At 40.9% G+C, this 15,647-nt stretch overlaps 1 protein-coding gene across 1 annotated transcript in view; it reads left to right on the forward strand.

Moving 5' to 3' along the window:
• LOC122108041 (contactin-4) overlaps positions 1-15,050 on the forward strand; it is a 397,297-nt gene extending 382,247 nt beyond the window's left edge. Inside the window, exons 12-16 of the mRNA XM_042680009.1 lie at positions 2,422-2,597; positions 7,232-7,352; positions 11,593-11,751; positions 13,900-14,049; positions 14,744-15,050. Coding sequence (XP_042535943.1) covers positions 2,422-2,597; positions 7,232-7,352; positions 11,593-11,751; positions 13,900-14,049; positions 14,744-14,769 — 632 coding nt within the window. The 3' untranslated portion in view covers positions 14,770-15,050. The remainder of the gene's footprint in view (positions 1-2,421; positions 2,598-7,231; positions 7,353-11,592; positions 11,752-13,899; positions 14,050-14,743) is intronic.
• The last annotated feature ends 597 nt before the right edge of the window (positions 15,051-15,647 follow it).

A 15,647-nucleotide genomic window follows, 5' to 3' on the forward strand; every position in this document is an offset into this window, starting at 1 on the left:
CTGTAATCCTAGCTACACAGGAAGCTGAGATTTATCATCATAGTTCAAAGCTAGCCAGGGAAGGGAAGTCTGTGATACCTTTATCTCCAATTAGCCACCAGCAAACTACAAGTAGAGCTGTAGCTCAAAGTGATAGAGCACCTCCTTGAGCAAAAGAGCTCAGGGACAGCACCCAGGCCCTGAGTTCAAGCTCCATGACTAACAACAACAACAACAAAAGCCAAATGACATAAAATCCAAATGGAGTGATTCCTAAATTTTTTCTTAGTATAAGATTTGCCCTTACATCTCTCCCTCAATCAAAATTTTAAAAAAAGCCATCTAGTCTATATCTGTTGCTGAGTGCTAGTGAATCGATAGATTTTTTATTATGTGGCTTACAAAGCTTCAGCCTTTGAAATAAGGGAATTTCTGTCCCATTAGGTGCCAGTACAAGTAGTTGACTTCTCATTTCATGGATGTCACTCATTCGATAGTAACTAAAAGCACATCATCCATTTATCACGATCTTTTCTTATTTCCAGAAAATAGAAAAAGTATATCCTACCAGTAGATTATAACCTTTTTAAGACAGAAACTTCCCTTCATAACAACCCTGAACTGTTTTCTTTCCAGAGTTGGATAAAATGATAGAAAAAAAGTGTGTTACAATTATTTTTTTCTTTATACAGGAAAGTAGGAAGTTGAGGTGATAGATTGGGTATTAAAATGTGTGCATGTGCTGAACTATCACATTGTACCCCATAAATTTGTACAATTCCCCTTTGCCAATTAAAAATAAAACAAACCCCAAATAAATATCTCATATGAAGTATAATCTCAAAGTTCCCCACATGAGATTTTATTCTACTAGGTTCATTTAACAAATATCCAAATACCTCATAGCCTGCAACATGACCCTATGGAAGATAATTAATCATGTTCTATTATTGTGTTTCTATGGTTTTTTTGTTGGTGTTGTTGTAGGTTTGGGGCTTTGATATCTCTTATTTGCAATTATTTGCTTGGTTGGCTTAATACATAAAAACTTGTGAAATAGGGCTGTGCTGAGAATTCCATTCTTTTAGGCACTTATATGGCTTTTATATTGAATTTTAGGCACTTATATGGCTTTTGTGTTGAATTCAATTTGCATGTTACTATTATACTCTCTGTTACCATTTATGAAGTTACATTATCTTGAAAAATTGGGATAGCTATAATGTGAGATGTTGGAGGACTAGAGTTTACAAACAGCCTCAACTAAACAAGCACGCTCCAACCCCACTAAAGCAATTATGTAAAGGTGATCTTAAAAGCTAATGAACACTCTTTTGTTTTTAAAGAAGCAGTATGAATATAGAATGTTGTCAACGATGCTCACTACAGCATTATTTATTTTTGTCATGAAATTTGCCAATATGGCTACTAGTTCTACATTTTGTCAACACTGTAAGCCTAAGCTAGATGCGGGTGGCTCATGCTTATAATTCTAGCTTCTCAGGAGGCTGAAATTTAGTGGATGAAGTTTCAAAGCAAGCCTGGGCAAAGAAGAGTGCAAGACTCCATTTCCAGATTAGCCCCCTTCCCCCAAATATTGGGCTGGAGATGTGGTTCAAGTGGTAGTATACTAGTTGTGAGTGAGAAAACCAAGCTGAATTGCAAGGCCCTGAGTTCAATTCCAGGTACTGACACAAAATAAATAAATAAATGCTGTAAGTTGAAATCTCTGTTCTGCAGAAATTTAACAGAAATAGACTAAAATAAATCATACCTAAAACAAGGAAAAGAGGAACATATTGTGAGTGCCATATTTTCAACCATGTATGATAAAACTGTTGGAAAATGCTGGACAAATGAAAGAGGAATTATTGCTGAGGCTCAATACTATAAAGGACATTATATAGATGTTGTGTGTGTGTGGGGGGGGGGGTTCTTTTTCTTTTTCTTTCTTTGGAAGTATTTTGTATTGTTTTCCCTGGTTGGATTTTTCTCTCTGAATTTTCTAAATTTTCCACGCTAAAACAAGCAACTTTTTACCACAGAAAAAAGGCCCCAATAAGTTCCAATATATGTAGATATTTCTGTGGTTAGCTGAGATGCGACTTTAGTGAAACGAGAGAGAGACATGAAAATGTTTTTAAAAGAGGCTCTTTCAGAATAACATGCCAAAAAGGGTTCTTTCAGCCATAATCTTTGGAAATCTTCTCTCCCTCCTCCCTACTGTCCTGTGGTTGTAGAAAGGTGTACTTTAATCTTTTCATATATTAAAAATGACCTCCTGCCCAAGTCCGGGCTTCTCGGATGACTAAGGTTTATGGATCTCAGCCTATAACAGAAATAAAATAAAGCAAAAGTATACCCTACTCTTAAATTTAGTTTATTTCCACCCGAGCTCAAAGGCTTTGTCCTTACTGCTGTTGTTTTTCTTTAACTCTCCAGATCCAACCAGGGTCTTGGTCCCACCTTCCAGCATGGATGTCACTGTTGGAGAGAGCATTGTTCTGCCCTGCCAGGTGACACACGATCACTCGCTCGACATTGTGTTCACCTGGTCTTTCAATGGACACCTGATTGACTTTGACAAAGATGGAGACCACTTTGAAAGAGTTGGAGGGGTAAGTATTAATAGCGCACAGGAAACAGGATACAAAGCAACTGAACTTCTTGAAACTGCTTCAGGGTAATGTAGAAAAATGTAGAAAGTCACTATTTAAGAATTGTTTTTTCTCCTCCTGTTTATTTATTCATTCACATGGCTTTATTTGCTCCAGGCTGGTGCAAAAAACTTCCAGTTTTTTGGTTATTCATTGGAGATAAGACACTGCCGGGGCTGGCTTCAAACCACAATCCTCAGATCTCAGCTTCCTAAGTAGCTAGGATTACAAGAGTGAGCCACCAGCACCAAACTGATAACGCTTTTCAAGCATCTCATTTCACAAAATTTTGGGGTGTCAAAAATTTGGCCCTGTGGGAGAATCATTATTGTATAGTTAGGACTTGATTTTAAAATGATGGCGAGGTTATTTATTATCTCCAAGTAGAATGAATCCGAATGCTTCAATTTTTTGAAATGCTTTACTTTTGATAAAATGTATATTAGTGAAGATATAACAAGAAGAGGTTTAAACCTGAAAGCAATTTGGGTTTGCAACTATCATTCTTATAAATGATTTTCTTATCCTAACACAGCCCTACATTCCAACTAATAATAAAGATTCACTCTGGCTGCCAGTCTATTAGACAGCCCTAACCAAAAAAACAAGCAGAATGTAAAAGCAGGGCTCTGAACTCAATAAGAATCTGATTTCCCCCTCAAGTTTCTCACCTTAGGTTGAGCATGAACAGCCCGAAGTTTACAAAGTATTACTTAATTGTACATGATTGGTCTAGCTATATTACCATTTTTATTCTTGCATGGATGCCAACTTTCTCAAGGAGTTTGAGTCACAGACATTAAAAACACTTTCAATGACTATTTTCCCAAGGATGGCATCCATCTGGTACCATCATTTATGGCATCAGTAGATATCTTGGTTCATTAGGGATTGTCTTTTGGAGTCTCAGGTGATGCAATCTGGATGGCACTGTCAAAATTATAACCTTTCTGGACCTCTATCAATTGGTTCAACTTAATAACTTAGCCAAGTGAGAATACATGAACTAAGGCCTGAGCTTACGCAAGATTTCAAATTCCTTGCAATCAAAAACATCCATAGTTCTGTGTTTAGCACAAAAGAAAGACTTGGTCAAATTTAATGAGGTAGTATGTGGAGGAGGGATCACATTGATTTGATAATAGTATAAATTATTATATTAGTATAAGTAGTATATAATATATTATAGTATAAAAGTATATGCTGAGACCATTTTTCATAAAGTAAGCAGAATAGTTGGTTATTCTCCCGTTTATTATCAGACAGGGGAAGGATAACAAAAAGTATTATCTCCTAGGATGGTAGGGACATCTACCAATTTTAAATAGAGACCTGAGGATCAGATAGGTAGCCTAGCCAAACAGACACAGCGGTTGCCACACAACACCAGGACTGAGGAACACCAGATGGAGAAACCTTAATGCTTATCATGGACAAGCACTTTAATTCCATCTTCTGTGCCAACCCTTGCCTGTAGAATGGGTGCCATTTGTCTTTCTTTTTTTTTTTTGGTCAGTCGGTTGTGGGACTTGAACTCTGGCCCTGGGCAATGACCTCAGCGCTTCAGTTCCAGGCGAGCACTCTACCACTTGAGCCACAGTGCCACTTCTGGTTTTCGGAGTAGTTTATTGGAGATAAGAGTCTCATGGCCTTTCCCGTTCCTGCCCAGGCTGGCTTTTGAACAGCGATCCTCAGATCTCAGCCTCCTGAGTAGCTAGGATTACAGGCCTGGCCCATTTGCCTTTCATGTGAGGAATCTCTCTCTCTCCCCTTTAGCCCTTTCTCCATTATTGCTAAGAAATAAGTGTGACCTGAAGGATTTCACTACAGACAGTGAGAATGCCCACCAGGGTCATTAATGGCTGTAGCCTTAGGATTTGGTAGTAGAGGAGGAAGACCTGCGCCATTCTGAAGCCAAGTCCATTGTCTCTGCTTCCTGACTCAGCGTGCTGGAAAGGATGCTCCGTAGAATCAACCTGTTGAGGTTTTACAAAATGTATCGTGTCATTGTGCTCCGTTCCTCACAAGTGCTCTGTCAGAAACAGAACAGAACCCAGTAGGAGAACACAAACTGTGACTGTGGTGTTCTCTTTGGTAGGGACATAAATATACTTCTTAGTTCTGGCTTTTTCTGAGAAGTCTCTTTTTGTGAGGCTCTTACTGGATCCTGATGTTATTTTATTTTTTTATTTATTTACTTTTTTGGGTCCGGTCATGGGGCCTGAACCCTGGGCGCTGTCCCTCAGCTCTTCAGCTCAAGGCTAGCACTCTACCACTTGAGCCACAGCGCCACTTCCGGCTTTTTTCTTTTTGCTTATGTGGTGCTGACGAATCGAACCCAGGGCCTCAGGCATGCAAGGCAAGCACTCTACCACTGAGCCACCTTCCCAGCCCCCTGATGTTATTTTTTTACATTTCAGTTTTGCTTGAAAGATACAATTCCAGTCAAAATGTAAGACTAACTACAATTACATTCTGAGTGATAAAAACATGACATTGTATTAGCAGTTTTCTGTGCTCTGAAATATTCCAGCTATCATGGTTTCTTTGCTATTTAAGTACCCAAAGAATAAAATAAATTATTGAGATCGTGGAGCTATTTTCATAGAACCTATATGGCTTCCATTTTAAAATCAATATGGCTTCCCACTTCACTGCCTACATCTCTCTAGCAATTTTATTTTGTATTTGAACTTCTCCTCAAGATCCCAACATGTGAAATATCTTAGGTAAAGAAGACTAACAATATTGATGGCAACAGTGGTGATAATGATGATGATGATGATGGTGGTTGCTCTTTTATTTGTAATGAACCTACTTATTGACCAAGCGCTTATATAGTAGCTCCTTAATCCTCCCAGAATCCCTGTGAAATAGGTTAGCAATTATTTTTCCCATTTTACTTGAGCTGTTATAAGATGTGATCAGTAAATAGTGGAAATTGGACAGGAACACAAGTGTTATAAATAAAAGATGTCTGTGATGATAAAAAAAAAAAAAATCACAGTTCTACTTCAATTAGATTTAAGGGTTTTTTTTGACGTGATTGTTTCACAGAGAAAATTGATCATGACCATCAATAATGCCAGTTTAAATTTACTCCGTGCTTCATCGTCTATAAAAGGATTTCACAATAACATCCAGTCTCATTGGATTCTCACCACATAGCCCAGAAGGGGAGGCATCCTTCTTTTAGAGGTCAATAAACAAAGGCACAGACAGATTAAGAGATTTAGATAAAATCACACAGCAGGGATCAGCCTGAGACAACCAGGTATCAAAACTTTAGCTCTCCTGCAGTCTAGACTTCAGCCTTTCTTCTACTCTTTCTAATAGCAGCGCGAGATTCTGCCTCTTTCACCGCCCTTAGTAAAAGTGCATGTGGTGTGTGTTGTATTGAAACAAAAGAAAGAGGCCAAGAACTCAGTGATTTCCAACAAAGATACAGAGAAGTCTCTTTTCTGTATCTCTAAGAGCAAGGATTAGAGCTGGTGATGTGGGTTCAATTCTGGCTCTGCTTCTTACAAGTGACTTTAGGTAAATCACCTAACTTCCTTGTGCTAGAGTTTCCTCATCTACAAAATAAGATAACTAGAACGTCTGCTTCCAAGGACATTAATACTGCTGTATTACTCTATCTAAAACACTTGGAAAATAACAGCCATATGCAAAATATCACTAAGTATCACACATCATCATTACCAGTGGGAGGACTGACACCGTTATATTTAGAATGGGAAAACATGGAAAGATTAATATACCCTAAATGTTCATCCTTTGTGGGAAGAAGTTAAGAAGAGGCACAGCATTCCAAATCTAGCCTGTGGAGTAGTCACTTGTATGGGCAAGTGATCTCCAAACTTTTGATTAACAGAACTGTGAAACCAAATTCTAAAGTATAGCACCTTTTTGTGATACTCTGTGAAGGTATCTTCGTGTTTGTGAAAAATACTTTGTTGGTGAACGGTGCAGAAATGGTTCTGGGGGTAACTAGGCATCTATACTGGGATGTAATTAGACTTATTCATCTGCTAATCAAACATGCATTTGGCATTTGGAAAACAAATTAGCACTGTTCCACATTAGGTGATGCAAGATTTCCTTGGAGAGTCGGTCTTCATAATCCTTTAATTTAAACCGGAGAGCAATCAAAATGCTGGCTGCAAGTCAGGGTTATACAGGGAAATGTGGACTACTCCAAATATGGGTTCATTTCCCCCTTCCAAATAAGGAGCTCCAAAGTATCAGAATACCAGCACAGGCAGCCGGCTGAGGTCACGTTGAAGGGAATCAACAAGACTAGCTCAAGAATCACCTTATCTAAGTAGGTTTAAGTGCTTCCGATAAGGGTCTAGTAGACTCTTCCAGAGACCCAGGGAAGCCAGGCACCTGAGCTCTTGCCAAAGGTGGGTTCTGAAATGTTGGCATTGTTTCTTGGGCTAACCTACCTATTTTTAATAGACCGTGGCTTGCATCGCTAATGTTTTTCATCAGCCAGTGTAAAATAAATCCATTAGTCACAGTGTCCTTCATGTGATAATGCTATTTAGAGCTCATTAAAAAGTAATCGTAGCCACTTTCCTCCACTTTATCAGCAGGATTCAGCTGGTGATTTGATGATCCGAAACATCCAACTGAAGCATGCTGGGAAATATGTCTGCATTGTCCAGACAAGCGTGGACAGACTATCTGCTTCTGCAGACCTGATTGTAAGAGGTATTGAATTGTTTTTTGGTCCTTAAATATTTTTGTGATATGTATCCTAGCAGAGTTCTAAAACCCCAGGGGTTTAAAATTATTGGAAAAAAACAACAACAAACAAACAGGCAGAAGCTAAGCACACAAACAGTGGATAACAGCCAAGAGAAGTTTCCTGCACACATATTTCTCATGCCGGATTGTCAGACAATGTACTGAGCAAATCCAGTTCCTTTATCCTAAAAATAAATCCTGTCCATGCTCCAATTGTTGCCATTGAAGTTGATACGATGTTCTAGAATACTTTTGATCAGCAAAAGCATATACTTGTATATGTGTGTGTAGGTCTTGGGGCTTGAACTCAAGGCCTGGGTATAGTCCCTGAGTTTTTTTGTTCAAGGCTAGCTCTCAACCACTTGAGCCACAGTTCCATTTCTTGCTTTTTGGTGATTAACTGGAGATGAGAGGCACATAGACTTTCCTGCCTAGGCTGGCTTTGAATCGTGATCCTCAGATCTCAGCCTCCTGAATAGTGAGGATGAGAGGTGTGAGCCACTGGGCCCAGCAAAAGCATCTGCGTTAAAAGGGATCCATCCAGCTATACCGTTTGGGGGTTTCATCTAGGTTAAACCTCACGGATTCTTTTTTTTTCTTGGTGTCCAGTCATGGAGCCTGAACTCTGGGCCTGGGCGCTGTCCCTCAGCTCTTCAGCTCAAGGCTAGTGCTCTACCACTTGAGCCACAACGCCACTCCCGGCTTTTTTCTTTTTGCTTATGTGGTGCTGAGGAATCGAACCCAGGGCCTCATGCATGCAAAGCAAGCACTCTACCACTGAGCCACCTTCCCAGCCCCCACACGGATTCTTTAATCCACTAGTAAAACAGTAGCCTAAGTAAATCGATCATTAGATTTTTTTCCCCAGTTTTATGTCCTCCTCCACACACAAATTTACAGGACTACCCAGGTTTTAAAATATGGTTTTATAGGAAGATAACCCCTGATTGACTGAGACATAGCAAACAAGGTTGGAGCTGGTGTCAAAATTAATATTATGAGACGTTCGTGAGTAACTGCTTAAATGGCAGAACATGGAGCTAACAACAGACGCCCTGAGCGGACCCCATGGGTCCTATCATGGTCATATCATATTCCAAGCCATACCAAAGAAATGGGTCAAAAGAACTGTAAATGGACTTCGAAGAAATGTTTTAAAGGTAAAGGAAAAATCTTAATACTCCAGGCACACGTCTGACCCATTCCTATGCATTCTCCCTGGTTCTCTGAAGCACTAAAAATGAAGCGACATGGGAGGTATGGCTCAGTTGGTAGAGTACTAGCCAATGAGCAAGAGCATCAAGCACCAAGTTCAAGTCCTGGTCAAGTAAGCCTGGGGCTGTATCTCAGTGGTAACACATCTGGCTAACGTGCATAGGGATTGGGTTCAATCCCTAGACCACAAAAATACTAAAATAAAAACAAAGCAAACTCAGAACAAGAAAATAAGCTCCCGGCTCGCAAGCTGCTGCTTCTTTCTCAGAATCCTTGGCAAAGGAGCACATCTTTGGAGTCCACTGCAGAACTTAGAGCGCAAGGAAACTTCTTTTTTAAGTCCGGAGTTGGAGGCAGGGTGAATCTGAGTATGTAGGGACCAACAAAACAATCTTACTGCGACCTCTCGGCAGAATGTGGGGAGAAATGGGAAGGGATTCGAAACTTAAAGTCACTATCAAGAGAGGGTAAAGGAAAATAGCCTCAGGACTCATACGGTTACCTTTAAATGACTTATCACACCTTTCAGTTAAGTTGCAGATAGGAGCCAGAAAAGAGGAGGGGGGGGGGGCGGAATCGCACCTAAGTGATCGTGCCCAGAGAATAACTTACAGAAATATGTGTATTTCCATTTAAAAAATATATACCAGAATCAGTTTGCTCTCCCCTTGGGGACAAAAAGAATTCTGTTGCTAGAAATTTATCTTCTATTTAATTAGGATAATGTTCAGATCAGCAGTTTAAGCACCAATAAATTACACTAATAAATATTTAAATCAGTAATACTTGAAGTTCTTAAATGATATTGTATACTTCATTTCACCGAAAATAACATTGAATGCCAAGAGGAATTTGCTAATGCAGTCTAAAAGAAAATCTAGTTGCACCGGTTAATAAGGCCAATAAATTAATATGTCGTTTAAAACCATAATCTTTTGTTTTATCTCTTCCTTCTCTGACCTTGCAACTTTTCCGCCCATTAGGTAGAGAGAGGAGGCAGAAGTTTGCTTTACTACCCTGCATAGTTGAAAATGGCGTAGCATGGAGTATAGGTTCTGGACCTGATTTGTCTTGTGCTTATTTATTTTATCTTTAGCTATGTAAGGCCCCCAGAAATTCTCCCTTCCCTGAGCCATAGCATATTCTAGCATGCAAACACTCGTTCCTTTTGCTATTGCCCAAAACAAAAGCAAACAAACAAAAATCTGTGGGACTTCGACAATGTTATATCACGTTTGTCCTCTGATATTTATCATTTTGAATTAATCATCTAAATGAAAGAAACCTTCTGTAAATTGGAGCTATACATTTGATGGGGGGGGTAGAAGAAAAGTTTTTTTTAAAAAAGACCAAACAATAGGCTGAAACTCCTCTCTTTTCTCCAGGGACCAAATCTACACCCCTGCTTGAAGGGTGGGCCACAAAGATCTCACACGTATTCTTTAATGAGTTGGGGAACAAAATGTTTTTTCCTTTCAGGGGACTTTGATTCTAAAGGCCACTACAAAGCAGTATCCATAAAGAAAAAGGGTGCAAATACTAAGTTGAGAAACTGGTCGGAAAAACACAAACAGGAAGAATAGCTTATCTTCCCGGTGTACATGGTAATAGGGCTTCCCAAAGACCAGAGGTTACCTTGGCCCTCCCCAGGTGACATCAGATTGTCATGCTGAAATGTCACCGTGGACAATTAATCCATTCTAGCATACAGATTTGCAGACATTTTCACTCAGGAGTGGGAAGGAGAAGCTAAATTTAGTCTCACCTGCAAGTCTACAAAAATGATTTGGGGGGGGAGGAAAGAGAGAGAGAGAGCGAGAGAGAGAATATGAATATGGTAGAGCATCATGTAGAGTAAGAGTAAATTCCAGAAGTCTTCCTTTGGGAAATTGCCATTTACTCCCTACCCCCCCCCCCCCCCACCACCACCCAGAGGTCTGTCTTTTCTTCCCCTGTCACTGGAACGTGACACAGTTAGGAGTACTTGTCATCGCTGAACTGTGCTTTGCAAGTCTCTCCTAGGACTCAATCCTTTGATCCATCTAATGGAAATGAAATATCATTTGAATTGCATTTTGCTGACTGGCCAGAGCTTTCCATGTGGAAAGACTGTTGTCTTTGCTTGCCTGTTGCTCTCCATCTTTCCATTGCTTTATGATTTCTGATCCTTTAGTTAAGCTGGATTTATTCCCACTTTCAATAGTGGAAGTGCATGGACAGAAACCATACGCATCAGGAGCCTGGGTAGGAAAATACAAGCCCGACTGACAGGTAGAAACCACATAAGCGGGGGTCCAGACTCCGTCCTAGCTTCAAAATTGCGTTAGGGAAGGGAGGGGCTTATGACACTGGCGCACTGGCTGTGGTCCCAATGGTGTGTCTTGCAGAGATGGATGGAGGGGAAGGGGAGGTGGACGTTAATAATTACAAGTGCAGCAGAATGTGCAATGCAACCCTGTCACACTCCAAACCTTCAAAGCTACGTCTGCTCTCCTGTACATCCTCCGTGAGAGAAATGCCCATTTCCAGCCGACTGTAATCTTCATGTAATCAGAGGCGATGCCTACCTTCTGTCACTGCTCTGTCCCCAGACACAGTATGTCTGGCCCACAGCAGAAACTCGTAAATACATGATAAATGGAGACATGAATTTGAGCCTTTTCGGTACCCCAATATTCTCGCCTAGCATCAAAACGAAGATTCCACTGCAATGCTATGTTTACCTAATAGTATTTCCTCCTAATCTCTGAGCCACTGAGAGAAAGGGACACGCCTCATTCCTCTCTGTAGCTTTAGAGTCCAGCAGAGCTGCTGGAAGTCAGCAGGTGTTCAGAAAAGAAGTTGATTGAGTGATGATGATGATGATGATGATGATGCATGAGTGGATGAATTAGTGTTTAAGTGAGTCAGCTCCCTGCTAAAGTGACTGGATCATACGCACGCACATTTAACCCCCCGCTTTGGTTCTAAGAGTCTGGCTTTTTCCCAGGTCCTCCTGGTCCCCCAGAGGCTGTGACCATTGATGAAATCACAGACACCACTGCTCAGCTTTCCTGGAGAGCCGGGCCTGACAACCACAGCCCCGTCACCATGTATGTCATCCAAGCCAGGACTCCGTTCTCCGTGGGCTGGCAAGCAGTCAGTACAGGTATCATATTGGAGGCTGGGTGCTGGTATCTCTCTGGGTCTTCTGGAACTCAGCATGATGGACAATAGCAGAAGCTAAGGGACATCTGAGTGGACACAGCTCCCAAGAACACCCATGGCTGTGTCTCCAAGACCAGTGCTATCTGTACTGGCATTTGTTGTATGTTTGCTTCCTTACCAGCTCACATTTAGGTATTTGTTTCACTCATCCTAAGCAAGAGTATTGCAGATGCTTAGGTCTGCCATGCTGGTTCTGTTGGAACTTACATTTCAAATGGATAAAATGCACGAGTCTGCCTATTATCTGAGATTATCTGTGTGTATCACTGTGGTGGCCTAGGGAAAGGTAGTGGTGTGTGCAATCCCACAAGCACAATCTTGGGAGAATTTTTTTTTTGGTAGTACTGAAGTTTGAACTCAGCACCACATGCTTTTCTAGGCAGACACTTTATCACTTGAACCATAAGCCGGCTTGATAGTCAGACTTCGTAAAGTTTATACGTAACTTCCCAGAAAACAGTATCTAAAGAATTTAGAGAGACTATTCACTTGCTACCCCCATTTTTTTTTCAGATTGATATATTTGGGAATGCTGAGATGTAAGAATTTTAATCTGTTTTATAAGTCTAGTGCCTTTTTAAAGCCATAATTATTGGTATCACTGATATTTCCATCCTCTTTCTCTTTCAAGTTATTTATTCTACATACTTTTTTTTAGTGCCACAACCACTTCTCTTTGGGGTTTTAAGTAATTCTTTAATCATTTCCATCTCTGTCAATATTTTATTTTTTTCATATAGATTTCCTCTAAGGAAAAAAATTGGGCAAATCATTCCTGCAAGCAAGATTCACTGGCCTTTAGTCCCCAAGGGAAGGCCAGGTGGCCTTGATGTCTTGAACTAGAAATAAATGGAGTGAAAGACCCAATTTCATACAATTTAGATAATTGTATAATGATGTTAGCAACCCCAATTGTTTGCTCTTAATTTTAGCTTTTCAAACATCAGAAATGGCCAGGGGCTAGTGACTCATGCCTGTCATCCAAGCTACTTGAGAAGCTGAAGTCAGGAAATTCATGGTTTCAGCCAGCCTCGTCAGGAAAGTCCAAGAGACTCCATCAGTCTGGGCCTGGTGGCACATGTATGTTATCTCGGCTATGAAGGGAAGCCTAGAATTGATGTATCTTGGTCCAAGTGAATGTTTGCGAAGGAAGCAAGTTCCTACCTCAAAAATTAGCAGTTACAGACATGGCTTGCTGGCAGACACCTGCCTAGAAAGTGCGAGGCCCTGAGTTCAAACCTAACCACTGCCAAAAAAGAAAAGAAAAAAACACTTCAGAAATGAATAGGTTTATGTATTTTTCTCTGTATTTACCTACTTCCTGTTGAATCACAGAATAATTTTCAAAAGAAAGTGAAGAAAAATTTGGAAGTCGAGACAACAAATTCTAGTGTTGACTGTGCTAATCATCAGATCTTTACATATTTTCATTTTTCTCTCCTAGGAGCATAATGAAAATAAAAGTGTGCCTGACAATATATGAAAAAGATAGGAAAGCATGTTAGGCCATCACAATAATGATTATAGTCAAGTAGCTTACGGCCTTTGAAACGAGTCTTACATCATCTCCCTGTATCTGACTTGAGTGTATTATTAAACATACAGAGTTCTGGGATTACTTCACTGTAACAGAAGTTTTTATATCTATGGTCAACTACCTACCATCCCCTAAATGAGATAATGATGACAATGATAGTTGGATATGTAGATGGAGAGATAGAAGAATAGTTGGGTGGGTGGATGAGTGGATGGACAAATGCACAAATGGATAGATGAATGGATGGATAGACAGATGGGTGGATGGATGGATGGATGGATGATGGGTGGATAGATGGATAGAAAGGTCAGTGTATAGGTGGATGGGTGGGTGAATGGATAGATGGGTGTATGGATAGATGGATGGATAGATAGGTCGACGGGTGGATGGATGGATGGATGGATGGATGGATGGATGGATGGATGGATGATGGATGAATGGATGGATGGATGGATAGGAGGGTGGATGGATGGATGGATGGATGGATGGATGGTGCCTGCATTTGTTTTCTGGGAATCCTGTGAAACATTCTCACCTTCTGATTTGTTTCAGTCCCAGAACTCATTGATGGGAAGACATTCACAGCAACGGTGGTGGGTTTGAACCCCTGGGTTGAGTATGAATTCCGCACCGTGGCAGCCAACGTGATTGGCATTGGGGAGCCCAGTCGGCCCTCAGAGAAACGGAGGACAGAAGAAGCCCGTGAGTAGCACCCAGGATGCACATCGTCCGCTGTGGCAGCTCCTGAAATGTAGGAAGAGACCTTGCATTCTTCTGCTCTTTTAGCCCCAAGTGAAATCCAGATTCACATTCCCACACCTATCCCCTGAAATCATTGTAAAACTCAGAAATCAGAGTAGAGACTCAGCTTCATTGAATCCACTAGTGTAGCAAGAAATTGTCTGTGCTTAACTCTTTCATGTCTGTCTTTTTGTTTTTTTTTATTTGTGTTACCAAAAAAATCATGAATGGCAAAGGAAAATGTCTTCAGGCATGTTCACTAGGTTTTTGTTCCAGATGCTAAGACTGAGAACATCCTGCGAAGAGCTTGAATAAAAACAGGGAGAGAATAATGTTACCATGCATACAGGTAGAAGGCAAATGATTCTTGAAAGCATAACAAGATCTTAGGCAAATCAGAAATTGTACCTTCCTTTAAAAAAAAAAAAAGTAAATTCATCTAGCTATGTCCTTGGCTCTAGCCAAGGGGAAGTACCCACCGATGAGGTACATTTCCCAGCAAAGACATTTTTAAATTCTGCCTTTCTGTGAATCTTTCCATTACAGGAAGACATGGTGAATGCCGTGCCTGCTTTCCTGCCCTGTCCAAAACAACTACTTAATTAATCCACTCAACCCTGAGGAGGAAATGAGCCAGATTTCCCCACTTTTACAGAGAAAACTGGGGATCCAAGAGGTTAAGCACAGGGAGCCAGGGGTCAGCCTATGGCTTCCACTTGCATCAACACCCAGCTCACAATTCCCCTTCGGAGAAGCCATTAGCCCCGCCCCCCATCCCAGCAGCCTGCTACTCCAGAACACTGCTGCATTGCTCCATTCTGTCTGTGCTATGTTCACTGGCTGTTGACATTGATCTGTGATCCTTTTCTGTGTGCTCTCATCCCAACAAGATTGTAAGCTCTTTGTGGGCATAGTTCCTCTTCTTTCCTATGTGTACCATGACATGGTTAATAAATGACTAAACCACAATTGAGGACCTACCAGCACATCTCAGTCCTTTCTTCTTTCCTGGAACCCTTTGGTCTTTAGGGATGGAGCTGAACAATTGGTAAGATAGGCCAATCCCATTGGTACCTCGTTGAGTGGGAAACAGGTAAAGAATAGCCATCTCCTTGCTACATTTTGCTTCCCTCCAGAGCATGCCCAAAGTCCCTTGCTCACGCTGTTTCTGAGCTCTATAGACAGAGATGTAGGAGTCTGAGTATCCTGGCCCTCACTCACCATTACCACCTGACGTAACTTGTTTTTTTGTCTCCTGCACAGTCCCTGAAGTCACCCCAGCTAACGTCAGTGGTGGAGGAGGCAGCAAATCTGAACTGGTTATAACGTGGGAGGTAAATGAATGGCAGAAGAGAAGGGACATATATCCTGTCTAGGCCAGGTTGTTATTGTCCGCCATGTCAAATATTATTTCTCAGAGTTAAAATCCATTAAAGTGCCAACATGTCCTCTCCCGTAGCTAATGGCTAGCAGGAAATAAAGGTGTTGGCCCATGCATTGTCAAGGCAAGTTTTAATTTCATATATCACAGGAAAACAAACAATCATAAAAGGGAAGAT

The sequence above is a fragment of the Dipodomys spectabilis genome, unplaced genomic scaffold, assembly GCF_019054845.1.
Source record: "Dipodomys spectabilis isolate Male_0828 unplaced genomic scaffold, ASM1905484v1 ptg000054l, whole genome shotgun sequence".
NCBI classification, from domain to species: domain Eukaryota; kingdom Metazoa; phylum Chordata; class Mammalia; order Rodentia; family Heteromyidae; genus Dipodomys; species Dipodomys spectabilis.